Raw genomic sequence first — 26,046 nt, 5'->3', positions numbered from 1 at the left:
CTAAGGCAGCGTTCAAAGCTCCTGCAATACCATCTCCAGCGGTTTCCTAGTATTGGCACAGAAACAAAACACATCACATTTTTCTCATATGAATCACCTTCTTAGAAATCGTCCTCACTGGTAGAAAGTGATGAAGGCATACCTGTATTTTGAGACTCTGAGAGTCTGAGTGTTTGTGTGTGTCATAAGAGGGATCCTGAACTTCTTTACAAGTGAAAAGTTGGTGGTGGTGTTTTACCCGAGGATAAAAAGAATTCCTGCAACGTGTTTTCTACCCTGCCACCTCTTTTCAGCACAAGCTTTGGAAAAATAATAGTCTAAGTAGCTATAAAGGCAGCACAGCAAAATGAAAGACCTTCGTCTCCATATTGGGTAAAACCAAGACCTGAAGGTACCAAATGGAACACCTACCCATGTGTCAGATGAAATCTAGAACAATGGGAATGAAATGCCTTCTGCATGTAGCCAAAGCAAAACACAACAGAATAAAAGCCAGAGACTGTATATATTTATAGACTCTTTTCTAATCTATTACAAGATAGCTTTTCTATTTTTTAACTATGTAAAATAACCTCCGTCTCAGCATTGGGATTGTGTTATCCACATCTATGTAATAATCCAAGAACATTTACTTAACAGCAACCCCAAAATGGGTAATATTAATACAGGTGGATTAATACATTTATTACAAATATATTAACACATGTAAATGTATTATTTTCTAGACACGAACTTCAAAATAAGCCCAACACATACGTTTTTAAGTTTTCATTGGCCTGGTGTCATTTAAATGAATGTTAGAGGATCTAAAAAGCATGTAGAAAGCGAATGATTAAAACGCTGTCATTATGCATGTTTTGAGACTAGTAAATGTTTTAATGTTCATGAAAATTGGGGGAGGGGTTCTATTAACACAAAGCTTCTGCGATATTTAAAATAAAGATTTCCCTAAATAGTTGTTTAGTGTATTTTATATCTAGGTTACATTCACAATGGCTTTAAAAAAAAAAAAAGATTAGCTTGAAAATAGTGTCTTAATACTTGCTGTGTCTAAGCTATGCCTCTAAGCCTAGCTCTCCCTGCAGCAGGGTTTCAGGGGAGTCTGCAGAGCTCCTGCCCGGTCCTCGCATCCTCCTCCCCCTTCCTCACCCAACCAGAGATTACTCACCTCTCTCACAGGCTTTACTTCAAGGGATCCAGACCTAAGACATCTGTCAACGCGCAAACTCTTATTCCCATGTCGCCACTCCTCACTCCAAACTTTCCCACTGGATCCTCTACAGTTCTTGGGCCGGCATCAATGAAATCTGTGTCTGCCTCCGCTTCTTCTAGAAGCTGGTGTTTGAACTCTCGCTACCGTGGGTCTGCTTTTGCACTGGCTGGCTCCTCTCTCTTTCCACCTGCCTCCTTCTATGCCAGGGGTGGGCAAACTTTTTGACTCAAGGGACACAATGGGTTCTTAAACTGGACCGGAGGGCCGGAACAAAAGCATGGATGGATTGTTTGTGTGAACTAATATAAATTCAAAGTAAACATCATTACATAAAAGGGTATGGTCTTTTTTTTCAATAGTTTTATTCATTTCAAATGGGCCGGATCCGGCCCGCGGGCCGTAGTTTGCCCACGGCTGTTCTATGCTCTCCTTTCTCCTTGCTTGGCCTGTAGTGACAGGCATGGGCCATGGTGGCTGTTGGCAGTCAGGCCCGAAGATGTTGTTGGTCCTTTGCGTGCAATAGTGACTCTTCTGTCACTTCTCAGACCAACTCATCAGATCCAAAGCAAGCCCTAGATTCAAAATGTTTTTCCTGCCCTAGCCGGTTTGGCTCAGTGGATAGAGTGTCGGCCTGCAGATCAAAGGGTCCTGGGTTCGATCCGGTCAAGGGCATGTACCTCGGTTACAGGCTCCTCCCCGGCCTGGGCCCTGGTCAGGGTGTATGCAGGAGGCAACCAATCATTGTATTTCTCTCACATCGATATTTCTGTCTTTCCCTCTCTCTAAAAATCAATTAAAAAAAAAAGTTTTTCCTAATGTGACCCCAGGTCTCTGAGAGAGAACCTTCCTTGGGAGAATGAACCCCTAGCTCCTGAAAGGCCCTGGGCCTGCTCATGGCTCTAACCAGGACCACTTGCTGCGAGAGATCCAGAAGTCCTTGGGGAAAGGGCTCTGCTTTGCTAAGTCAATGTCAGAAATCTCACGGGCCTGAGCAAACAGCTCATTAGAACAGGCAGCCCAGAATGACCGGGTGTGGTTAGGCAGTCTCATCCAGCAGATAGAGAATGAAAACTGTAAAGAATACGCAAAATGAGACATTTAATGTGATTTTTTTTTTTAAATCATCACTTTTTAAAAAATATATATATATATTTTATTGATTTTTTACAGAGAGGAGGGGAGAGGAATAGAGTTAGAAACATCGATGAGAGAGAAACATCGATCAGCTGCCTCCTGCACACCTCCCACTGGGGATGTGCCCACAACCAAGGTACACGCCCTTGACTGGAATCAAACCTGGGACCTTTCAGTCCGCAGGCTGACGCTCTATCCACTGCGCCAAACCAGTCATGGCTCATCACTGTTTTTAATAACCTTCCAGGCTCTAAATTTCCCACAAGAGCGAGATGGTCTTAACTGCCCTACCCAAGGGAGGAGGGATGGAAAGACATCAGCAACCTTCATAGTTTGGCCTACCGACCGCTACCCTAAAGTGGGCAGTAAAGCTCTGTGGTTGCTCCTGGATCTGTTGGCCACATTTTTCTATCTTTCTTTCTTTTTTTTTTTTTTTTCAGAGAGGAAAGGAGAGGGAGAGATAGAAACATCAATGATGGCAGAGAATCATTGACCGGCTGCCTCTTGCATGCCCCACATTGGGGATCCGGCCTGCAACCCCGGCATGTGCCCTGACCGGGAATCAAACCATGACCTCCTGGCTCTCCCAGGAGCCATGCCACCCACTGAGCCATGCCAGCCAGGCCCCATTTCTTAATTTCTTCCTCTTCTTTTCTGGTAAAATGAGGCACCAGTATCTTACCCTACCAGCTGCAAGGAGGTAGTGAGCCAATTCATTTTTTCAACAAGCCCCAAAGCCAGATCTCTGTGGGGCAATGTTAAGAGCGAAGGTCTGGTGGCTCACAGGCCTGCCCTAGGGAGAGAAGCATCCTACTGTGGCACAAACCCCAGCCGCTCCTGACTCACTTCTGGGGTAGGAGAGGGTCAGTCCAGGCGAAGCTGGGCTGTCGTGGCCTCTCCCCTCTCGGGGAGATGGCCCGGGGCGGAGAACAGCCCTACCCCGGCTGCAAGCACAGGAAGTGCAATGCACAAAACCTTTGGCTGAGGCTTATTTAAGGTTCCCTTCCCTTTTCCCTCCCCGCCTTGCATATAGTTTAAACTCTCCACACTAAGTCATTCAAGCCTGGAGCCACCAGAAAAAAGAAGGCGCTGTTTGGGGGATGGCAGATGATCAAGAGTTCAGACAGCTGCGATGAAGGATTAGTTGTGGGTTTTTCTCAGGGCCTCGCTACAAACGGTGTTGTAGCTCCATGTGCAAACACTATTAAATGAGAATGTTTGCTCTGGCACCGATCCACCTCCTCCCGACAGCTCCAGCATTGAATTTTTTTTTTTTTTTTTAACTGAAGGCGCTTAGGTTTACAGCTCACATTTAAAACCTAAAAACGTTATTTCCATAAATGTTGGCAGAAACCGGCCCCTGTTTATCCCACCGGCAGTCATAATAAACCCTTTCCCGCTGACAATCTAACAGATCATTTTCTGTTTGCCACCGAGTTCGGTTCAATACAATTTTTGTGCTCTTAACATTCCCTTAGCAAGAAGCCCTAAAAGCAACCTTTCCTAAGGCGGCCTTTGTGGCCGATGGACCCAGTGGTTCTCCGGGATCCCAGAGGTGAGGACAACAGGTTCGTGGCAGTAAATAGAAAGTCTCAGGACTCGGAAAGATATTAGTACGTTGAATATGTTGATATCTGAGACATTTTCAGACAATTAGTCCCTTTGAAACCTATGTGTACACACACACACACACACACACACACACACACACACACACACCCTCAGCCATTCACTGCCAATGTCCGAACATGAACAGGGGCCGCAGCGGGTCGCCTCAGACCTGCCCAATGGGTGCCCTTGCCCAGGTTACCAGACCAGCGATGGGGCTGGACAGATCCCCCCACCCCAGCCCCTGGGTGGGCGGCCTCCCTGGGCGGACCAGCCTGAGGACACCAAGCAGAGAACCGTTTGGTGGGTCAGAGGGCAAGTGAGGTATCGTGGGCAAGTATGGAAATTCACACAGCTCACAAATGTGTTCGTTTTTTGTTGTTGTTGTTTTTTCAAAGACAGAGCAGACCGATGCTGAACCCATGAGGTTCAATCCAGGCATCTTCTAGGCCCATATAAGAAACCCGTTCAGGGAGGCGCTGGGTGGAAGTCACAGCGTGCAGCCGGACACCGGGGTTTCGTGGTGGGCTTGGAGACATCAGCTCACCTCTTTGTTTTTAAAGATTGGTGTTGTTTCCCTTGAAGGAAACAGTTTAATAATTCGGTTCTACAGCCTTCCATCAAAGCAAGGTGCCGACAATGTGGATCATACCATCCCTGGGGTTTCTTCCTCAGGGGACATGGCTAGGATGGGGGTGGAGGTGATTTTCAGTCCCCAGGGAAAAGAGGCCAAGTTCAGAGAGTGAATGAAGACACCACCACCACCACCGCCGCCCAACCCTGTGCGGAAAAACATCGCCCACACAAAGCTCCGCCCAGACTCGGACGCAAAGGCAGAGGACCAAGCGGAAGCTCCGCAGGCCACAAAGATGGAGGAGTCAGACCCCCAGCCCAGCCCTGGCCCTGCGGTGGTCTCTGTGCATCTCCTCACACACTGGGGAGGTCAACTGCAGCCAGGAGCTTCGGGGGAGCTAAACAGCTGCTGGGTGCCCCACCCCCATGACTCAGGAACCCTGGGGCTGGGTGTCCGCTCCCTGGGTCCCCCTCTACTTTGTAGTCCTGTCCTATGACCCTCTTCCCCACGGACTTCAAAAGGAAGTCTTTCTGGTGGAGTAGAGGGTGGGACAAGGGAAGAAAGGAGAACCCCGCATCCCAGGAGCTGGGGTGCAGCCATCAATGATGCCAAGAACACTGACTCCTTTGGCCACGCTGCCCCCTGGGAGTACAGACTCCGCTGATGTGGGCAAATTCAGCCAAAGCCACAGGAGTAGGTTATTGTCTTGAGCTGAGTAGCCTAGATCTTGGCATGAGGACTTCACGTGGGTAAAAAAGGAAGTGCTCTCAAGAGAAGGGAAATGGGGAAGGACAGTACCGCACGAGAAATAAGGTGCATCACGTTCCCAGAGGCTGGAACAGTGAGATGGGGGGAAAGGAAGCTGGAAAAGCAAAAACCTGTTTCCCACCACCAGTTATTCATCCTCATACTAAAGCCCCCAAATTCGATGTCCCTTCATTCCTTTCCAGGCCATTGTGGGGAAAGTCCTGTCTCCTGCCTCCATCCCCGGTGTGTCCCAACTAGATTAAATGGCTTATCGGAGGAGGGAATAAGGTTGAATTTAAAGAGCTCAGATTTCAGAACCCCACACTCTCCTGTTTTTCTCCGACCTCAAAGGTGGCTCCTTGTTAGTCCTCCTGGTGGGATTCTCATTGCTCATGGGGATTAAAAAAAAAGATTAAAATCTGGAAGAGCAGAAAGGTCAAAGTAGGTTTTCGCGGTGATCATCTTTTAGTATTTTTCTTATTTAAAAAATAATATTGGGTTTTTCTGGGGGGAAAAATTGGGAAGACTGGTGAGAAAGATAGGTATGAACATGAAGAAGGTGGGTGTGAATATGGGGAAGACAGGTGTGAAGATGGGGAGGTAGGTGCAAACACAGAGAAGGCAGGTGTGAACACAGGGGAAGCAGGTGTGAACACAGGGGAAGCAGGTGTGGTCACAGGGAAGGCAGGCTCACCCCTTGTTATATGTAGTGAGAGACGGAGCTTCCCTTTCACTTCAGAGAATAAGGAGAAGGCTTTGAGGTATCAACCACTTGGGCAGTTGGGAAAAGGAAGGCAAAGAATCTGTGTTTCCTGAACATCGAAGGGACGTGTCCTTGTCTCCTGTGGACTAGCTGGTCTCCTCCAGCTCCAAGAGGTCATCCACGTATTCCACCACCTCTCCCTGCAAGAGACAACAAGACGCCTCTGCTGAGCGGGCTGCCTGGCTTTAAAGTGCGGGGAGCAGAGGCTGTTTCCCAAGAGGTCGTTGCGGGCCCCCTGCTGGGGCCATAGCAGCCCTTCGCCCCTGCCCTGGGGCCCGGGGACCTGGCTTCTCCCTGGAAGGGGACCTGGCTCCCACTCCATGTGAACATGGAGTCAAGTGCCCCCACAGATGCCCTGTGCGAGGTGGGCAGTCCAGCCACCCTCCAAAAGACCCTGCTGGCACCCCCCTGCTGTGCCTCCTCCCACCTCTACCCTCTCCCGTGAGTTGTTGCCCCACAGGAACACTTTCGATCTGTTCCTTGTCTGCCTTGATCACCAGACCACGGGCTTTTTGAGACCAAGACCTGGGTTACGTTTCGGAACGTTTCCTCATCGGTGACATGAGAGAGCTGCGCTGAACCTTCATGACGAAAGCAGCTAGCAAAGTAGGAATAGAAGGGGGGTTCCTCAACCTGACAAGGGCGCGCCGAGATCCCGTTTCCCAGGAATATAGTGGTGGTTTACGTCTTCTTCCATCTGGATGTCTTTTACTTATTTTTCTTTGCTAATTGCCCTGGCTAAACGCCTCCACCACAATGTCAGATAGAAGCGGAGAGAGTGGGCACCCTGTCTTGCTCCCAATCTTAGAAGGAAAGTATTGGTTCAGCATTTAGTATGTTGTTAGCTGTGGGGTTTTTCGTGTTTTTGTTTTTGTAGTGCCCTCTGTCAGTCGAGGAAGTCCCCCTTCTATTCCTACTTTGTTGGGTATTTTTATCATGGAGGTTCAGTGAGGCTCTCTCATGTCACAGGGAGAAAACAACTTCAGAAAGCTAGAGTGACATGCAGGATGACAATATCAATATGACAAATCAACTGTCTTTCTAGACACTCGCAATAAGTAATGGAAAAATGAAAATAAGAAAACAATTCCATTCAGTTAGCATCAAGAATAACAAAATTGCTGAAACCGGTTTGGCTCAGTGGATAGAGCGTCGGCCTGCGGACTGAAAGGTCCCAGGTTTGATTCCGGTCAAGGGCATGTACCTGGGTTGCGGGCGCATCCCCGGTGGGGAGTGTGCAGGAGGCAGCTGGTCGATGTTTCTCTCTCATCGATGTTTCTAACTCTCTGTCTCTCTCTCTTCCTCTCTGTAAAAACTCAATAAAATATATATTTTTTTTAAAAAAAAAGAATAACAAAATTTGCCCTGGCCAGGTAGCTCAGTTGATTAGAGCATCATCCTGATACACCAAGGTTGTGGGTTTGGTCCCCTGTCAGGGTACATACAAGAATCAACCCATGGCCCTGGCTGGTCTTGGCTCAGTGATTATTAGAGCCTCGGCCCTCGGACTGAAGGGTTGTGAGTTTGGTTCCCAGTTAAGGGCACGTACCTCGGTTGCAGGTTCAATCCCCAGCCCCTGTCAGGAGGCAACCAGATGATGTGTTTCTCTCACATCAACGTTTCTCCTCTCTCTCTCTCCCCTACACCCCCACTTCTTCCCTCCCTCCCACTATCAAAATAAAAATAATAAAAATATTAAAAAAGAATGTTTATTATTGCCCTAGCCAGTTTTGCTCAGTGGATAGAGCAAAGGCCTGCGGACTGAAAGGTCCCAGGTTCGATTCTGGTCAAGGGCACATGCCTGGGTTGCAGACTCGATCCCCAGTGGGGGGCATGCAGGAGGCATCCAATCAATGATTCGCTTTCATCACTGATGTTTCTATCTCTGAAATCAATAAAAATGTATTAAAAAAAATGTTTATTCTTTAAAAAAAAATCAACACATCCCTGACCAGTTTGGCTCAGTGGATAGAGCGTCGGCCTGCGGACTCAAGGGTCCCAGGTTCGATTCCCGTCAGTCAAGGGCATGTACCTTGGTTGCGGGCACATCCCCAGTGGTGGGTGTGCAGGAGGCAGCTGACCGATGTTTCTCTCTCATCGATGTTTCTAACTCTCTATCCCTCTCCTTTCTTCTCTGTAAAAAATCAATAAAATATTTAAAAAAAAAAAAATCAACACATGACTGCATTAATAAGTGGAACAACGAAAAGTCAATGTTTCTCTCTCTCTCTCAAATCAACAAATTTAAAAAAAAAAGAAAGAAAGAAAAAAGAAAGGCTTATCAATCTCCCCTTAAAAAAAAAAAGATGGTTGGAGGCTCCCAGCGTGGGTCCTGGAGCACCCACCGTGCTCCGCGCTCCGCGGGGAAATGCGGCGCTGCAGCCTGGGTTCCTAGAAAGCCGCTCTGCCCATGCCAGCACCGACTCCCATTAAAACGCCCACAGATGCCGCATGTCTCAAGGTCCCCTTCTGTTTCTTATTTCAGGGATGACTCGCCTCCCAGTGATTTTAGCAAAGATGTGAGTAATATTTTCTCTTAGCCAGACGTGTGCTAAACATGAAAACTTACCTCATCATCATCCATTATATTCTCCTGAGCAAAGTCATACAGCTCTTTCTGGAGCGTCGTCACGTTGAAGAACTGAACCGCTTCCTGTTCAGACACAGACAGGGAACGGTTTACAGGACCAACCTTGTAATATTAGGACCAGGAGTGGGAGGAATAGGGCATGGGGCTTCTTTTGGGGGTGATAGAAATATTTAAAATGAGGTAGTGGCCATGGCTGCACCACTCTGTGAATATACTAAAACCAGGACTGGTGCCCCTCCCAAGGGTGAATTTTACTGTATTTAAGTTATATCTCATTAAAAAAAAAACAGCAGCCAACCTCCAGTGAATGATTGTGTGAGTGTGTGTGTAGGTGTGAAGGAAGATGTATGACTGTGTGTGTGTGTGTGTGTGTGTGTGTGAGAGAGAGAGAGAGAGAGAGAGAGAGAGAGAGAGAGATTGTATGTGTGTGTGTAGGAGTGAAGGAAAATGAATATGTGTGTAGGTGTGAAGGAAGATGTATGAATGTGTGTGTGTGTGTGTGTGTGTGTGAAGGAAGATGTATGAATGTGTGTGTGTGTGTGTGTGTGTGTGTGTGTGTGTGTGTGAAGGAAGATGTATGAATGGCAAACCAGGACCACATACATACCGGTAAATTCCAATGAAAGTACAAGTTAAGAACAAAGATCATTTAGAAAAAACCTTTTGAACATAATATATAATCCATGGAGTTCCCTAACACAGTTTGAAGCTGAGTCTGTCCAGTGTGGGATTAAATGATGGTCCGTGAGTAAACGAGCCCACCACGAAGCTGTTAAAAATAATAAATAACAAAGCAGGTGTATCGGTGTGACATGGAAAATGTTCATGAACTGCTAGGAAGACAAAGCAAGCTGCAAAACAGTATGTACAGTGTGAGCCTGTTTCCGTCCAAATAAATAAATACGGGCGGTAGAGATGACTAAATGTGCAGCTATAAGGCAGGGGGTAAAGAGAAAGTATGGAGTGACGAGGGAACGCTTACTTTCTGAGTAAAATGTTTCTGCAATGGCTTGAAATCTGTAGAATTTTCACTGGCTTAAACATCAGAATACAGCAGTAAAATGTTAGCGAGCAAAACACAGAAAATAAAATGAGTTTCCTTTCATTTCCCAATAACCCCATCTCCTCAGGTGCAAAGCAGTCTCCTGAGAATGAAGAGGAGGAAAGGCCCTGGCTTGTTTTCTCAGTGGTTAGAGCATCGGCCTGCGCACCAAAGGGTCTCGGGTTCAATTCCCAGTCAAGGGCACGTACCTGGGTTGCAGGTTCGATCCCTAGCCCTGGTCACTGAGCCTGCAGGGAGGCAACCAATTGATGTGTCTCTTTTGCATGGATGTTTCTCTCTCTCTCTCTCTCTCTCTCTCTCTCTAAAAATCAATGGAAAGAATATCCTCGGGTGAGGATTAACAATAGATAGATGATAGATAGATAGATAGATAGATAGATAGATAGATAGATAAAGGAGGAAAGGAATGTGATGGCCGGTGCATTGGCACTTACTAGTCTGGGCTGGAAATGCTCGTCCGACAGGCCCCACTTGTCCCTGTGGTACTGGTAATACACCAGGTTCTGCTGCATGACCTTGTCGTTGGGGTCAAAGAGCAGGTAGCTGACCGCGCAGGGCGCTGCGTTCTTCAGGTCACTCACTGGGGTTAGGGAGAAAGAGGAACAGGACATCCATTGCTCTCACCTGCCACCCTTCCTTAATGCACAGCTTCCTACAGGAAAAGGTGGTGCATGAGCCCCTTCCGGCAGCCCCTCCTTCCGAAAGCCCGCAACCAACCAGGATCATCCCTGGGTGGGCAGGTCACAGACAGGGTCTCCATGGCAGCCTGGAGTTTGGAAACCTGGAAGCTCCTTGTTAGGCAGATGCCTTTGCAGAAATGCCTACTATCTTCCACCTCAGGCTCTGATCTGAGCTGGTCTCACACCCGTGGAACCAGAGAAGCCTGGGCCCCAAGGCCTAGAATGCCGTGGGGTTGAGGAGAGTGAGGGAGGATGTGCTTAGCAAGTGAGCCTCTCCATTGGGGTCCTCAAGTGCCCGGGTCCCATTTGGATGAAACCACAATCTCCAGATTCAGGTGGGCTCTCCGATAGCTAAACCAAACCTAGAAAACCCCAAAAGGACGGTGGACTCTCCAGGCTGGAAGAGATTTGAAAAGTCACCTGGGCCCGGCCAGTGTGGCTCAGTGGATAAGCATCAACCTATGAACCAGGAGGTCATGGTTTGATCCCCAGGTGGGGCACATGGCAGGAGGGAGCCGATCAATGATGCTCTCTCATCATGGATGTTTCTATCTCTCTCTCCCTCTCTCTTCTTCTCTGAAACCAATAAAAATATATTAAAAAAAAAAAAAAGTGCCCTAGCCGGTTTGGCTCGCTGGATAGAGCATCAGCCTGCGGACTAAAGGGTCCCAGGTTCGATTCCGGTCAAGGGCATGTACCTCAGTTGCAGGCACATCCCCAGTGAGGGTGTGCAGGAGGCAGCTGATTAATGTTTCTGGCTCTCTGTCCCTCTCCCTTCCTTTCTGTAAAAAAATCAATAAAATATTTTTTAAAAAGTCACCTGGCCTTTTCATCTCCTGGAAGTGAGGTTCCCTCCAGCCGCCCTCCTTAGAGTTGCCCCACCTACAACAGCACTTTTATTAGCATAGGAGTTTCGGAGAGGTTGGGATTTGTCTTAGGGCTGGGGACAAGGAAGAAGGCACATTCCACCCAATTTACAACCCAGGAACACTTCCAGGACCTTTGCTGAAGCTCTGGGTATGAATAAATCATGCCGCCTAGTGGCTGTTTCTGGTAACGACAACTTTAAAACCAGGCTTTTATGAGCCACTTCTTCACAGGGCCCAGAAAGGGGTCCAGTGTAAGTAACACCACCAGCACTCAAGAAATTAGTGCAGTAGGTAAAATTATGTCCCCTTGAAATGTTCTGTCGGATAACGTCCAGGCTAAGGGAGGACCAACGGGAAGGAAACTGTAACAGTCAGAAAAGTAAGGCCCATGACGGGGAGGAAGGGGAGTTAACGACAAAAAGAACAAACACCTTTATAAAGAGTTTGCTCTGTGCCAGCGTGTGAATACCCTCAGCATTCCATGTCTGGCAACTGCTTTAATCCTCACCACAATCGTATGAGGTTAGGGCTATTATGTCTACTTTACAGATGAGGAAACTGAGTACAGAGAAGTAAGTGACAAAGCTAGAAATTGAACGCAGGCAGTCTGGTTCCAGGGTCTGTGGGCTGAGTCACCACGCATGCTGCCTTTTTGTGCAAAGCATGCGGTAGGGCTGATGATGTGACCTGGATGGATTCTCCCAAAACCACAGGTATGGGTCATTACCTCTCTTGTACAGAGGGGGAAGCCGAGTCTTAGAAGGACGAAGGCCCTTGCGCAAGATCTCCACAGAAGAGGATTACTTACACTTATAATAAGCAAACTGCAAATAATGATACATGGTAGCCACAAACTTCTCCACTGGGTAGCCTCCTATAACTGGGGTGAGGTTCCCTTCGCACTGGAGTTTGCATTCCAGAACTTCTACGTAATGATCTGAAAGAACAGATAAAAATGTTCAAAGCCATGAACGCATTACTTCGTTTCTTTCATTACTTTCTTAATGGTCCTTCTGCCCCACCTCCCAACCAATAAAGGTAAAAATGATAAATGATGACGGTAACATATTTGCAACACTTATGATGAAGGACTCAAACCTTTAACATGTCAAGTTTCTCAAATATTAACAAGAAAAAGACAAATATCCAATGTAAAAATGGTCAAAAAGATGTGAAGAGAGAAGAAATGATTAAAAAAAAAAAAGGCTCATAAACATTGTGAAAAGATGCTGAATCTCATTTATAATTAAGAAATATATGCCGAAACCGGTTTGGCTCAGTGGATAGAGCGTTGGCCTGCGGACTGAAAGGTCCCAGGTTCGATTCCGGTCAAGGGCATGTACCTGGGTTGCGGGCATATCCCCAGTGGGAGATGTGCAGGAGGCAGCTGATCGATGTTTCTCTCTCATCGATGTTTCTGACTCTCTGTCTCTCTCCCTTCCTCTCTGTAAGAAATCAATAAAATATATTTAAAAAAAAAAAAAAAAAAAAAAGAAATATAGGCCCACCTAAGATCACTTAAACTGTTATATTGGCCAAAATTTTAACAATATGATGACCCCCAGTGTTAGGGAGAGAATGGTGAGGCTTACACTCTCATATTCTGTTGGTGGAAGCAAAACAGGAACAAATTTTTCAGAGAGCAATTTGGCAAAATTTATCAACGGTTAATTTCCTCTGACCCAGTGGTCTAGTTCCGGGAAATTTTCTTTAGACAGAGCCACACATAAGCACTGTTCAAAACAGCAAACAAACATGGAAATAACCTAAATGCCAATCAACAGGATAGTGATTAATAAATTATGGTACATATAAATCTACATAGACTTTAAAAGAGATTAGGAGGACCTAAATATAATAACATAGAACGATAGCAAAGACTACATTTCCCAGACTCCCTTGCAGTTGAATTGGGGCTATAGGACTAGCTGTGCCAATGATATGTGAACAGCGACAACGAAAAAACGCTATTACTGGGCCTGGTTCCCCAAAACCTCCAAATAATACTTGGCCCCCTACCTTTCCTCCCTTCGTGCAATGACAAGCAAAGACTCTAGAAAAATGGTACACATCTTGTTGGAAAGGCACTCTCTTATATTGCTGGTAGGTGTACAAAATGGTAACAAAATACTAAATAATTTATGGAAACATTTACTCTTTGAGCAATGAATCCCACTTAAGTTGACTTTGAAAACACACCTCCATAATTAGAATAAAAAGTCTAAAATGTCCCATTGTGGTATATTATATGAAATAGCAAAAGATTGGAACGACCCAAATGTCCATCAGATAACTGAATAAACTGTAGTATATCGCCCCCCTTCCCACGCCAATGAAAGTATTTGGCAGCAATAAAAAAGAATGACACAATCTCTGTATACTCCTTAGGGTACATTGTCAAGTGGAAAAAACTAAGAACAGAACAGTGTATAAAATATGGCACTCATTCTCTATGAAAGAAGCAGACAGAAAAATAAGAAGGAAATAGATTTGTATACACAGAACCTTTATAGAAAAACAATGATTCAGGCAAGAATCCTCAACAGAGGCTAAGTCAGAGGAGTGGGGTTGTGGTAGGGGACACAGAGTTTTGATAGACAGCAAGTTGTACCTCTCCACAAATTCCTTATTAATCTCGAAAGGAAAAATAGTAATTATATTGTGGAGACACTGGAAGCTGAAAAGAACCTTAACCAAATGCTCAAAAATTAGCATCATCAATAAGGGGCAGACACCACCCACATCTGGATGCGATACTGAGGAGGACACTTCTGTAATGGTCCGGCCAAACACACATAACCCGAATGTAATTGTGAGGACACATCACAGAAACCCAAACTGAGGAGTATTCTCTGAAGGGATTGCCCTACATTCTTAGAAAATAGTGGCGCCCTAACCGGTTTGGCTCAGTGGATAGAGCGTCGCCTGCGGACTGAAGGGTCCCAGGTTCGATTCCGGCTAAGGGCATGTACCTTGGTTGCAGGCACATCCCCAGTAGGAGGTGTGCAGGAGGCAGCTGATTGATGTTTCTCTCTCATCGATGTTTCTAACTCTCTATCCCTCTCCCTTCCTCTCTGTGAAAAATCAATAAAATATATTTTTTTAAAAAAAAAGAAAATACCAGTGGCATAAGAAAAACAAAGAAAGGCCAAGGAACAGCTCTAGATGAAAAAACACGACAGAAACAAATAATTAGGAAACATAATCCTTGGCTAGAACGTACCAGGCAAAAAAAGTTGCCAGAAAAGATACCACTGGGACAGTTGACAAAATTTGAAAATGGACTGTAGATAAAAGCACTGTACCAAGATTCAGCTGCCTGAGGTTAGTAACTGTACTGTGGATATGTAGAGAATATTATTGTTCTTAGGAAATACACTGAAGTATTATGGGTTAAAGGGTCATGATGTATGCAACCTACTCTCAGTTGGTCCTGAAATAAAAATAATTATACACACACACATTGGGAGAGAATGAAAAAGCAGCACACTCAATGTCAAAAATGAGTGAACCTGGCCCTGGCCGGTGTGGCTCAGTTGGTTGGAGTGCCGTCCTGCATGCGGAAAGGTTGCAGATTCGATTCCCGGTCAGGGCACATGCCTGGGTTGCGGGTTCGATCCCTGGTACATAGTGGATTGTTATACTCTTCTATTTTTTGTATATGTTTGAAATTTTCCGCAACAAAAAAGTTTTGGTAAGGAAAAAAAAAGAAAGGAAAAAAGGTACTCAGTGGAAAAAGAGATACCTGAGCACAAGAAAATGATTTAAAAAAACTCTAGATTCACCAGACTACAAGATTTCTACGAGCCTTTAACCACTAAAGTGCACAGTGACTTTCAAGAGGCAGACAGTGCTCAGCTCTTTCCCAGACTTGTCTGACCAGGGCACCCTTTCTATGAGGTGCAGTTCTAGGCTCAGTGTCCCCAAACCAACTTGGGAAATCTTCTTATGGCCATTTCCCATTTTCTGGAGCGATGCTGCCCACTAGAGGTTAAAGAGAAAACCTCGGGAAATCTGAGCTAACTGCATGATGTAAATTTTCTTCATTCTCTCCTGTGTTTTCTAAGCTTCCTATAATGAACATGCATTGTTTTATAATCAGACAATTTCTTTCCAAAAGTCATCTTAGTGACAACTACTCAGAGGCTCGGCATACGCTTCGTTCTGCCTTTGTTTGTGCTGAAGCATTTCCAGTATTAGCGTGGTCTCAGTAACGTGAGGCACGCGGTACTCATGGGCCCATTTTTATTTTCCCAGGAACCCCGACCAACCTGCTATGGAAAGATAGAAATCCTTGAAGTCCGTGATCTCCCTGGCGCCCTCGCAGGCTGCGAGACACTCGTAAAAGGCTTTGAAGAAGTCGGGAAGGGCCAGCTCCATGTCGGTGATGGACGTCCTCCAGTTCTCACCGTTGTACGCCCGCACGGCTCGAATGAACAGGCTCTGGAAAGCAAGGAGAAGCTAATGAAACTCCCAGAAGTTACGGGAGAGGGCCCTGTCCACCCAGAGGAATCAGACCACCACAGGGCTCCATTCTCATTCATTCTGAAGAAACCATGCTGACCCCTCAGTTAGTGACTTATTTCTTTTCTTTTTTTAATATATTTTTATTGATTTTCTACAGAGAGGAAGGGAGAGAGATAGAGAGTCAGAAACATCGATGAGAGAGAAACATCGATCAGCTGCCTCCTGCACACCTCCTACTGGGGATATGCCCGCAACCCAGGTACATGCCCTTGACCGGAATCGAACCTGGGACCCTTCAGTCCGCAGGCCGACGCTCTATCCCCTGAGCCAAACCGGTTTCGGCTAGTGACTTATTTCTGTCTAGCTTTTTCTACCCTGTGTACAGTGGTACGCGTCTTTTTTTTTTAAATATATTTTTATTGATTTCAGAGAGAGGAAGGGAGATGGAGAGAGTAAAAAACATCCATGAGAGAGAGTCATTGATCAGCTGCCTCCTGCACGCCCCCCTACTGAGGACTGAGCCCACAATCTAGACAAGTACCCTGACCAGAAATCGAACCCACTGAGCCACACTGGCCGGGCCAATGGTACGCTTCTTATTTCATTTAATTCAAAATGTAGCAAGTGCTGAATAATAAAATTAGGTTCGAGTCAAGGATAAAGAGGAAACTATAGTGAAAGAAATCAGAGCAGCAGTCCCCAGGAGGTCAGGGTTTGGGGCAAAGGCAAAATGGACATGAGAGAACATGTTAGGGGAGGTGAAAATATTCTATGTCATGATGATGGTGGGAGTTACAGGACTGCATATATTAGTCCAAATTCATTGAATTGTACATTTTAAATCTGTAATTAAAATTTAAATAAATTATACCTCAATGAAGCTGATCTTAAAAATTGAATCCAGGAAAAGATATAAGCTTGAGAGCAGGTGTCGAACACCTGTCCCCTAACCGTGCAGTAATAAATAGGGAGGCCTTCCACCAGCCCCAGTTCCTGGGGAGGGCAGCCAGCCATGGGCCACACAGAAGAAACTTCATGGAATTTCTGCTCACTGTTGACCAGATCCGGTAAAAGAGCAATAACGAGGGCTGAGGAAGCAGCGTGGTCTCACAAGAAATAAATACAGATCTCGGATACACGCCCAGACCTGCTAACCTGGAGGGGCCAGGACAGCCTCAGCATGCTCTCCTGGAAAACTAAAGGGACCCCAGGAAAGAGATTTCACACACTTCCTGTGAGGGTCACCACTACTGAAAAGTGAGCTGGCAGGCTGGTCACACGGGAGGAAACCCTGTAGTCAGAGCTTGCGCTCCCCTGTCTCACCCTGGATACTTTCAACACATCCCTGTGTTTCCAATCCTGCCCTGCCTTTCATTGGTATTCATGTCCCCAGTGCCTGAGTTCAACAGGCCCAGACCATGGTAAGTGCAATGGTGAGAGGGGTTAGGGTCTTCCTCTTCTCATTGTCCTCATTAATTCTCAGCAGAATTCCTCTTTGCAGATGCATAGATCTAAGTAGCTTCTCACCTGTCAAGTCTGTCCTCCTAGCCTCGCTATTCCCTTCCCACTTTAATCTATAATAAAAGCGCAATATGCTAATTAGACCGGACATCCTTCCGGATGAAGCCAGGGCTGCGAGGGAAGCCCGGGTCCCGGTTGCAGAGGGTAGTCGATGCCAGCAGCCGGGGGAAGGAAGGCCTACTCTTGCACGAATTTCGTGCATTGGGCCTCTAGTAGGTATATATGTTGTGTGTATGTGTTTGTGTTTAAAAATATGTCTCCTAGTTTCATCAGGAATGGAAACTTCTGTTTCTGATTCTTGTGTCTTGGTCATTTTTTTGGATGATTTCCAAGACGTGTCTTTATTTTACCGTCTTAAAACTGAATAGTCAACTGACCATATTTCTAAAATGTAGCACTGAAAGGAAAGGTGGCTTTAAAAGCATCATGGTGCCAAGACCGGTTTGGCTTGGTGGATAGAGCGTCGGCCTGCGGACTGAAGGGTTCCAGGTTCGATTCTGGTCAGGGGCATGTGCCTTGGTTGCAGGCACATCCCCAGTGGGAGGGGTGCAGGAAGCAGCTGGTCGATGTTTCTCTCTCATCAATGTTTCTAACTCTCTATCCCTCTCCCTTCCTCTCTGTAAAAAATCAATAAAAAATACTTAAAAAAATTTAAAAAAAAATAAATAAAAGCATCATGGAATGTAAAACCTTGTTCGTAAATGGATCAGATTTGTGCTTAAAAAATCAACCATTTCTATTGTCATGACATTCATCAAATGTCATCCAAAGTCACTAGAAGTCCTTAGATGTCTATAGTTGTTCAATGAGAACACTTCTTCAACAATTCACATTGCGACTGACCAGTGTGTAAAACCCCAAATGTACCTCGTACGACTTGGTTTCCAGATCTTTGATGTAGTCCTCGGCATCAGGCAAGCTCTTGTAATAAGCCATGTTTTTCTTCATCATTTCATCATCAGGATGCTTCAGTAGAAAGGTGTGGGCAGCTGCTATGGCTTTTGGAAGATTATTTGCCTAAAATAGAAAGAAGAAAGATGAAAGCCACTCAATGGATGGTGAGCAATGACTTTTGCAAAACTAGAAGGGCTGTTGGATCTTTAGCAACTTAGTGTTTCTACACAATGTTCCCAGTTTAGGGTCCAGTGACTTCCATGGCCCATTAAGACTTGGTCCAGCTCCTCTGGGTGGGTGTTTATTCCCTGAAGGTGACTAGATGGCCTCTGTGGGCCTTTCACAATCTACTTCCCCTGTCTCCATCCTGCTCCATACCCAAAAGGCTGGCCTTTATGGACCATAACAATAGACTCCTGCCTGGCCGGTGTGGCTCAGTGGTTGGGTGTCTTCCTATGAACCAGGAAGTCACCGCTCAATTCCCAGTCAGGGCACTTGCCCAGGTTTCAGCCTCAATCCCCAGTAGAGGGCATGCAGGAGGCAGCTAATCAATGATTCTCTTTCATCATTGATGTTTCTATCTCTCTCTCCCTCTCCCTTCCTCTCTGAAATCAATAAAAATATATTTTAAAAAATAATAATAAAAAACAAAAATAGACTCCCTTGTCCTCTAGATCCCAGTGGGATTCATCAATGAGGATCTCCAATAGGAGACTAAAGAAAGGGAAGAGTGAGGTTGGGTTATCTAGTCTCCTGGCTCCCTCCCTGCCTAGTCACTTTGGGCTGTTGTTGTCCCTTAACTGAAGGTCATAGCTCCTCTCAAGGTGACCCTTTCCATACATACATTCTCTCTCCTTCCAGGTTCTTTCCTTTGCCTCTTTGGCCTAGGAATGGTCACACTCCACTGTTAACCAGCCTCTGTAACTAACTGCCTTATTAATACATGTTCCTCCAATCGCCCAAATGTCTACACCACATCTTTCCTGCCAGTCTCTGACACATCAGTATTTTCCTAAGTCTCTCACAGAACCTTCTGCTTCACCATTCTCTCTCTCTCTCTCTCTCTCTCTCTCTCTCTCTCTCTCTCTCTTTTAAATAATTTTTATTGATTTCAGAGAGGAATGGAGGAAGGGATAGAAACATCAATGATGAAAGAAAATCATTGATCGGCTGCCTCCTACATGCCCCCCACTGGGGATTGAGCCGAAACCCAGGCATGTGCCCTGACCAGGAACTGAACTGTGACCTCCCGGCTCATGGATCAACACTCAACCACCGAGCCACACTGGCTGGACCTCGCCATTCTCAATGACTGTCACCACCTGCTCACTTACTCGTCCATTCACTCAACAAGCATTTTCTGAGAGCCTCCTACATGCCAGGCACTGTTCTGGAAAGTAACAAGGGGCAAAACAGGGGTGTGGGGCGGGGGGGTGAGTCCCTGTCTTCATGTACCGTACATTTAAATAAGTTCTCCTTATCTCCCAGCATCCTCGATTAAGAGCCTATCATGTTGCCTGTGTTCTGTCTTCCCGCCTTTCACGCCTCTGTGTGGGCTCAGCTGATTATGACCACATAATATTGTCATAAAATCAATTCCCATTTTCTTCTCTTTTTCCCTTTCTCTTCTCCACGGTTAGGCAGTGGCCACCTGATTCTGAGTTTTACTGCTTCATGGGAGGTAACTTCTGGTCAGAATGCAGAAATGACTCATCTGACAAAAGCCCTGTGCTCATGAGAGACCTTGGCAAGTGTGAGGAATGAAGGAAGTTGGGAGAGGGAGCTGTGGGCAGAAGCTGTGGGCAGAAGCTGGCTGGCCTGAAAGAAGAAGAAGGACAAAGAGAGAATCCCGTAGACCAGGAAAATAGTTCCCCCTTGGCATCTGCAGAAGCAAGGTGTGTGGCCTGGGGCTGCAGCGTGGCACCCTTGTGGGCAGAAGTCTTCAGGGAGGAATGATGTGTTGCGGGGAAGGGTGCTTACGACGGCAGGAATAGTCGTATGGACTCCTCTCTGTGTGGACACGTGACCAACAACCAGAGAGCCCCCCACATTGATGTCCTGGCTCTGGCCTCCCCTGGAATCATGGCACAATCGTGGTGGGCGCAGGGGAGGCACCCGTACATGTGCCCAGAGAGTCCTCCAGCCGATCTGAAGGGACACTCGGAGGCAGGGATTAGGGAACTGGGGTTGGAGAGAGAGAAAATAAAGGGGTGTTTGGTACACTTGCGTTTCTGAGAATCAAAGGGTAGCACATATCTGTACGAAATTCCCCCCGAATTGGAGCCAAGTCGTTTAGAAACAACGGTGGTGGCTGTAATAGCGAAGCGCCGGGTGGTGATGGTTTGAGGACGCCAGTCAGTGGCCGGCAGTGGGACGGCGCTGAGAAGCGTTCTGAGAGTTTTACAGTCCCGGCCGGAAGGAGGCCAGCCTGGCAGTGGAGGGAAGGAGGGGGGTCGGAATGCAGCCCTTGTACCGCGTGTGCCAGTGGAATGAGGCTCTCGTTCTCAGGAGAGCACCTAGAAAGAGGGGCGTGGAGGGGGCTTCTTAAGGCCTCTCACGTGGGACCTGAGTTCACAAAACGGAACCCCCTCCTGAAGAGCAAAGGGTGCCCATTCACTTTAACTCAGCTCTGCCAGCTGGGCCACAGGCCACACCCTGGAGAAGGTGGGTGGGAGCCCTCCCCTGCCATGGGTTCCTAAGAGAGGGACAGCCACCTGCATGAGAGGACCCCCGCTACCTGCCCCACGAGCCACTCCTAAGTCGGTGTGGCGGCAGGCCTTCTGAGTTTGGGAAAGGGTGGTGCCTGCGAGGTGGCCAGTGCTCTCTGCTCAGAGTTCAGAGCCATTAAGGGTTTGACAAAGCACTGCAGCCCACTTTTTCCTTGGCCTGTGGGGAAGGTAAGCATTTTTTTAAAAATGTATTTTTAGCCGAATCGGTTTGGCTCAGTGGATAGAGCGTTGGCCTGCGGACTGATGGGTCCTGGGTTCAATTCCGGTCAGGGGCATATACCTTGGTTGCGAGCGCATCCCCAGTGGGGGACGTGCAGGAGGCAGCTGATGGATCTTTCTCTCTCATCGATGTTTCTAACTCTCTATCCCTCTCCCTTCCTCTCTGTGAAAAACCAATAAAATATATTTAAAAAAAAAATATATATATATATATATATATACATATATATATATTTATTGCTTTCAGAGATGAAGAGAGAGAGAGAGAAACATCAATGATGAGAGAGAATCATCAATCAGCTGCCTCCTACACGTCCCCTACTAGGGATCCAACCTGGGCATGTGCCCTGACTGGGAATGGAACCGTGACCTCCTGGTTCATAGGTTGACGCTCAACCACTGAGCCTCGCCGGAAGATGAGCATTCCAAGGAGATGGTGGCCACAGAGAGAGCCCACAGCGAGTGATATAACCCTAAGGCAGGCTGGAGACATGAAATCTGTAGTGGGCTTGAGGACTTGAGGGCTACACACCTGGAGGGTGGCCCCTTCTCTGTAAGATCACACATCCACGCCTCCTCACCTCTCTCTGACAGTCTGAACTCACCATCCCTCCCCCTGTGTTCAGATCAGACATTCGTCCTTAATCACTGAAACAGTGACAAATCAGACTGGCACAGAAGCATCCACCCAAATCCTGTCTCTAGCCTTTAGGTGTCTGGTACAATGTATGTGTCTGCCAACAGTCATTTTCTCTCTACCCAGAAACAAAATTTGAAAATATAAACATCATTAAGAAAAAAAAAAAAAAACCACCATACAGTATCACCACCTAAAATCTGTGATTTTCAGTTGAAGCAAGGAAGATTCTTCATATTTATTAATAAAATTCTTAATGTTTTTCTGCCCTAGAAGAGATCTCAAAATACTAAGACAGATGGTATTTTACTGACTTTTAAGTGACTGTTACAAGATTATTAAAGGGTTTTGAAGAGAAGCTATGAACTTCACCATAGCATTTGAAGATGCCACGAAGAAGGAGAAAACCCAGGCCTTAGGGGTCACATTGAGTAAAATACTCTTCCCTTCCTCCCTACATCACTTGATTCCATTTCATCTATACATTAAAGAAATCAGAGATCTTGCTATTCTCAAGTCTTAAAAATAAAGTGTTTCCCCTTTTGATTATGTGCTTCAATTTTGGTTCTGACTGCATTTGCCAAAAGCTATCCAAAAAAAGAGAGAGAATTAAACAAGTCATTTTTAGCTTAAAAAATAGTGCTTGAATGAACCAGCCGTCATTTTTCAATGTCCTGTAAATTTATTAATCTTATCCCTGGTTCCATCTTAAAACTTTTTTTATTGCCAGGACAAACAGTCACAAAACTCATATCTATAATAATAAAAGCGTAATATGCTAATTAGACCAGACATCCTTCCGGACGACCTTCCGGGTGAAGCGGGGACTGCGAGGGAAGCCCAGGTCCCGGGTGCCAGAGGGAAGCCGGTGCCGGCTTCCAGGGGAAGGAAGGTCTACTCTTGCACAAATTTTGTGCATTGGGCCTCTACTGTTATATAAAACTATACTTGAGCATAAAATAACCCAGCTTTCGCCCTAGCCGGTTTGGCTCAGTGGATAGAGTGTTGGCCTGTGGACTAAAAGGTCTCGGGTTCAATTCCAGTCAAGGGCACATGCCCGGGTTGTGGGCTCAATCCCCAGTAGGGGGTGTGCAGGAGGCAGCGGATCAATGATTCTCTTTCATCATTGATGTTTCTATCTCTCTCCGTCTCCATTCCTCTCTGAAATAAATAAAAATATATTAAAAAATAATAACCCAACTCTCCTTCTATTTGGGGTTTAGTGCTATTTTATTGCTCATGTGGCTGTTTCAGTGGAAATATGAAAAACAGATCTTGCAGGCCAAAGACTCAAAGCAAAGTTAAACAAAACAAAACAACCAACTTCTCCACTCCAGAGTCTGGCAAATGTCATGTATCTAATTTTGCAGTCATTAAAATAAACGCAATTATATTGTTTTTAAAATCGTTTCCAATTAGATAAAGTAGAGCCGGGGCTCTCTTGGCAAAACCCAGAGAAGACCTGCAAAGTTAAAGCCTCTTTATCCAGTAACAGGGAATTCAGCCCATTCTTAAAACTTGTGGGTCTCCAAGGATAGAGAACTGCAATTTGAGGCTATTTTTAGCCAGCAATCACAGACAGAATCAAAGCAGCCGCAAAAAGGAGCAAGACAACTGTGTTAAATTAAATTCTAGAGGACAGACACACATCAGAGAGCGCCAGCCCTGATGAATCAGTGCTAGGGTCTGCTCCTCCAGGCAGGGATGTGTTCTCCCCTTTCCTGGCCTCAATTTCCTCCTCTTTATTTTATTTATATATATATATATATATATATATATATATATATATATATATATTTTATTGATTTTTTACAGAGAGGAAGGGAGAGAGACAGAGAGTTAGAAACATCGATGAGAGAGAAACATCGATCAGCTGCCTCCTGCACATCTCCCACTGGAGATATGCCCGCAACCCAGGTACATGCCCTTGACCGGAATCGAACCTGGGACCCTTCAGTCCGCAGGCTGACACTCTAGCCACTGAACCAAACCGGTTTCGGCAATTTCCTCCTCTTTAAAAGGGACCAGGCAGCGCCTCAGGCCCTCTGCTACTGAAAGGGACTTTAATGGCACATACTGAAAAGCGGAGTCTGTCTTCCAATAATAGGTCACACCGACCAGGCAGTTGGTTGGGTGGCAGGCATTGCGCTAGATGTCCTATGCACGTATTCTCTGCCTTAGAACAACCCTTCAGGAAAGGTATTTCCTTTTCTGAGATGAGTAAGGGCGACGTGATTTGGAGGCGACCTTTGCCAAGGCTGGGCGTCTGAGAGCTGGGTCCAGAGAGGGCGGTGGAACCCGGCCCAGCACGAAGGGGGCGGGGCCTGATCCGGGGGCGGGGCCTAGGGCGGGAAAGGGGCGGAGCCCGGCGCCGGGAGGACTTGCCTTGAAGTAGGCGAACTGCAGAAACTTGTAGGGCTCCCGGCGCTGGAAGTCGGCCAGCACCTCGCGGCTGGGCTGCGACTGGCGGAAGGCTGGCAGGCCCTGCTTGCAGCGCTTGAGGCAGTGCGCTCGGCGCAGCAGGCCCCCGAAGAGGCGCAGCTCGGGGTAGCGGGCGAGGCCGGCGGCGGGCTCGGGCGGGGGCGCCACGCTGCAGTTGCGGTGGCAGAAGGCCTCGCTGTCGCGCAGCAGGCGGTGCAGCCGCAGGCTGATCTCCAGGTAGCCCACGCTCTCTGCCCAGTGCTCGCCGCTGTACTGGTCCAGGGCGTGCCGGTAGGCCGACTCGAGCGGCATCAGCTCGTCCCGCGGGAAGCTCCGGAAGCTGTAGCGCTCGTACTGGGCGCGCCCGGAGCGCAGCGCGCAGCCCGCGCACAGCAGCACCAGCAGCGCCCCGGCCGCCCCGCGTCCCGGCTCCATCGCGCCGGGCGGAAGGAAGGAAGGACAGGAGCAAGTCGGAGAGGAAGGAGGACGGCGCGAGGGAGCGGGAGGAATGCCGGGGAGGCGGGGACGCCAACTTCTGACCCGCCCCGTCCGGCCGCCCCTCCCCACCCGGACGGAGGGTCCCTGCAGCTGCCCGGGTGGGGATGGTGCCCCGGGAAGAGCCCGCTGCCTTCAGGTTCCTACACTGTCCAACCGGTGCTGGGGCTCTGCTGTTCACTGGTTGGGGGACGGCGGTCTGCAAGCCAGACGCTGTCCTAACGGGTCATAGATTAGCGCCACTTAAACTTTACAGTCACTTAGAGCAGCGGTTCTCAACCTGGGGGTCGAACGACCCTTTCACAGGGGTCGCCTAAGACCATCGGAAAACATACATAATTACATATTGTTTTTGTGATTCATCACTATGCTTTAATTATGTTCAATTTGTAACAATGAAAATACATCCTGCATATCAGATATTTACATTACGATTCATAACAGTAGCAAAATTACAGTTATGAAGTAGCAACGAAAATAATTTTATGGTTGGGGGTCACCACAACATGAGGAACTGTATTAAAGGGTCGCGGCATTAGGAAGGTTGAGAACCACTGACTTAGAGGCCTTGTGAAAATGCAGATGCCTGGGCTGTACCCCCAGAGTTTCTGACTTAGCAAGTCTGAGGCTTTCCATTTCTTTTTTTATATATAGTTATGACTTAGAATTGTATTCTAATCTCTTTAATTTTATTTTTCAATTACCGTTTGCATTCAGTATAATTTTGTATTTCATTTCAGGTTAGACAATCATCTACACTAATAAAAGAGAAAAATGGTAATTGGCGTACAGCGATACCTTTTTCATTGGCTAATCAGGGCTATATGCAAATTAACTGCCAACTAAGATTGGCAGTTAACTGCCAACAAGATGGCGGCTAATTTGCATATGTAGGCACAATGCAGGGAGGTGAAAGGGAAAGCAGGAAGAAGCCCCCTGCCACTGACAGTGATCGGAAACCCAGGGGGGAGCTAAGAGCTGGGGGGCAGTGCAAAGGCGGCCCTGGGGCCGCCTTTGCACTGCCCCCCAGCCATGATCGGAGAATCAGGCGCCTTTGCCGCCCTGGCCAGTGATAGCAGGAAGTAGGGGTGGAGCCAGCGATGGGAGCTGGGCACGGTCGAAGCTGGCAGTCCCAGGAGCTAGGGGTCCCTTGCCTGGGCCTAAAGCGAAGCCCACGATCGCGGCGCCCCCCGCTGCCACTGCAGGTCCCCGCTGCCTGGGCCGGACCCCTAGGCCAGAGGCGTTAGGCCTGGGCAGGGGCGGAGCCTGCAACCGCGGGGAGCTGGGGGTCCCCTGCCCAGGCCTGACACCTCTGCCAGAGGCCTCAGTCCTGGTCAAGGGGCCGATCCGGTGATTGGTGATCGGAGGGTGATGAGGGTCAACTCCTGGCTGAGGCATCAGGCCTGGGTGGGGGGCGGAGCC

The 26,046-nt window shown here is 47.2% G+C and overlaps 1 protein-coding gene across 1 annotated transcript; it reads right to left on the bottom strand.

Annotated features, from left to right (window-relative positions):
- Nucleotides 1-3,628: 3,628 nt before the first annotated feature.
- CRTAP (cartilage associated protein) lies at nt 3,629-24,574 on the bottom strand. Its single transcript, XM_081105560.1, has 7 exons — nt 24,094-24,574; nt 18,097-18,246; nt 15,513-15,684; nt 12,050-12,178; nt 10,127-10,272; nt 8,609-8,692; nt 3,629-6,179 (listed from the first exon to the last, which is right to left on the bottom strand). Exons 1-7 carry the CDS (start codon nt 24,562-24,564, stop codon nt 6,126-6,128), a joined length of 1,206 nt encoding a protein of 401 aa, XP_080961686.1. The 5' UTR covers nt 24,565-24,574; the 3' UTR covers nt 3,629-6,125.
- Between the last annotated feature and the right edge of the window lie 1,472 nt (nt 24,575-26,046).

The sequence above is a fragment of the Myotis nattereri genome, assembly GCF_964212035.1.
Source record: "Myotis nattereri genome assembly, chromosome: 14".
Classification (NCBI taxonomy): domain Eukaryota; kingdom Metazoa; phylum Chordata; class Mammalia; order Chiroptera; family Vespertilionidae; genus Myotis; species Myotis nattereri.
Note: the sequence above shows the minus strand (reverse complement) of the source record. Positions and strands in the feature narration are given on the sequence as shown.

Excerpts from the sequence above, each read along its gene's own strand:
- CRTAP (XM_081105560.1), bottom strand. The coding sequence starts at position 24,564 with ATGGAGCCGGGACGCGGGGCGGCCGGGGCGCTGCTGGTGCTGCTGTGC. Across the intron at positions 15,685-18,096 it reads TGGAAACCAAGTCGTACGAG|AGCCTGTTCATTCGAGCCGT; the intron begins GTACATTTGGGG and ends CTTGCTTTCCAG. Across the intron at positions 8,693-10,126 it reads AGCATTTCCAGCCCAGACTA|GAAGCGGTTCAGTTCTTCAA; the intron begins GTAAGTGCCAAT and ends GTGTCTGAACAG.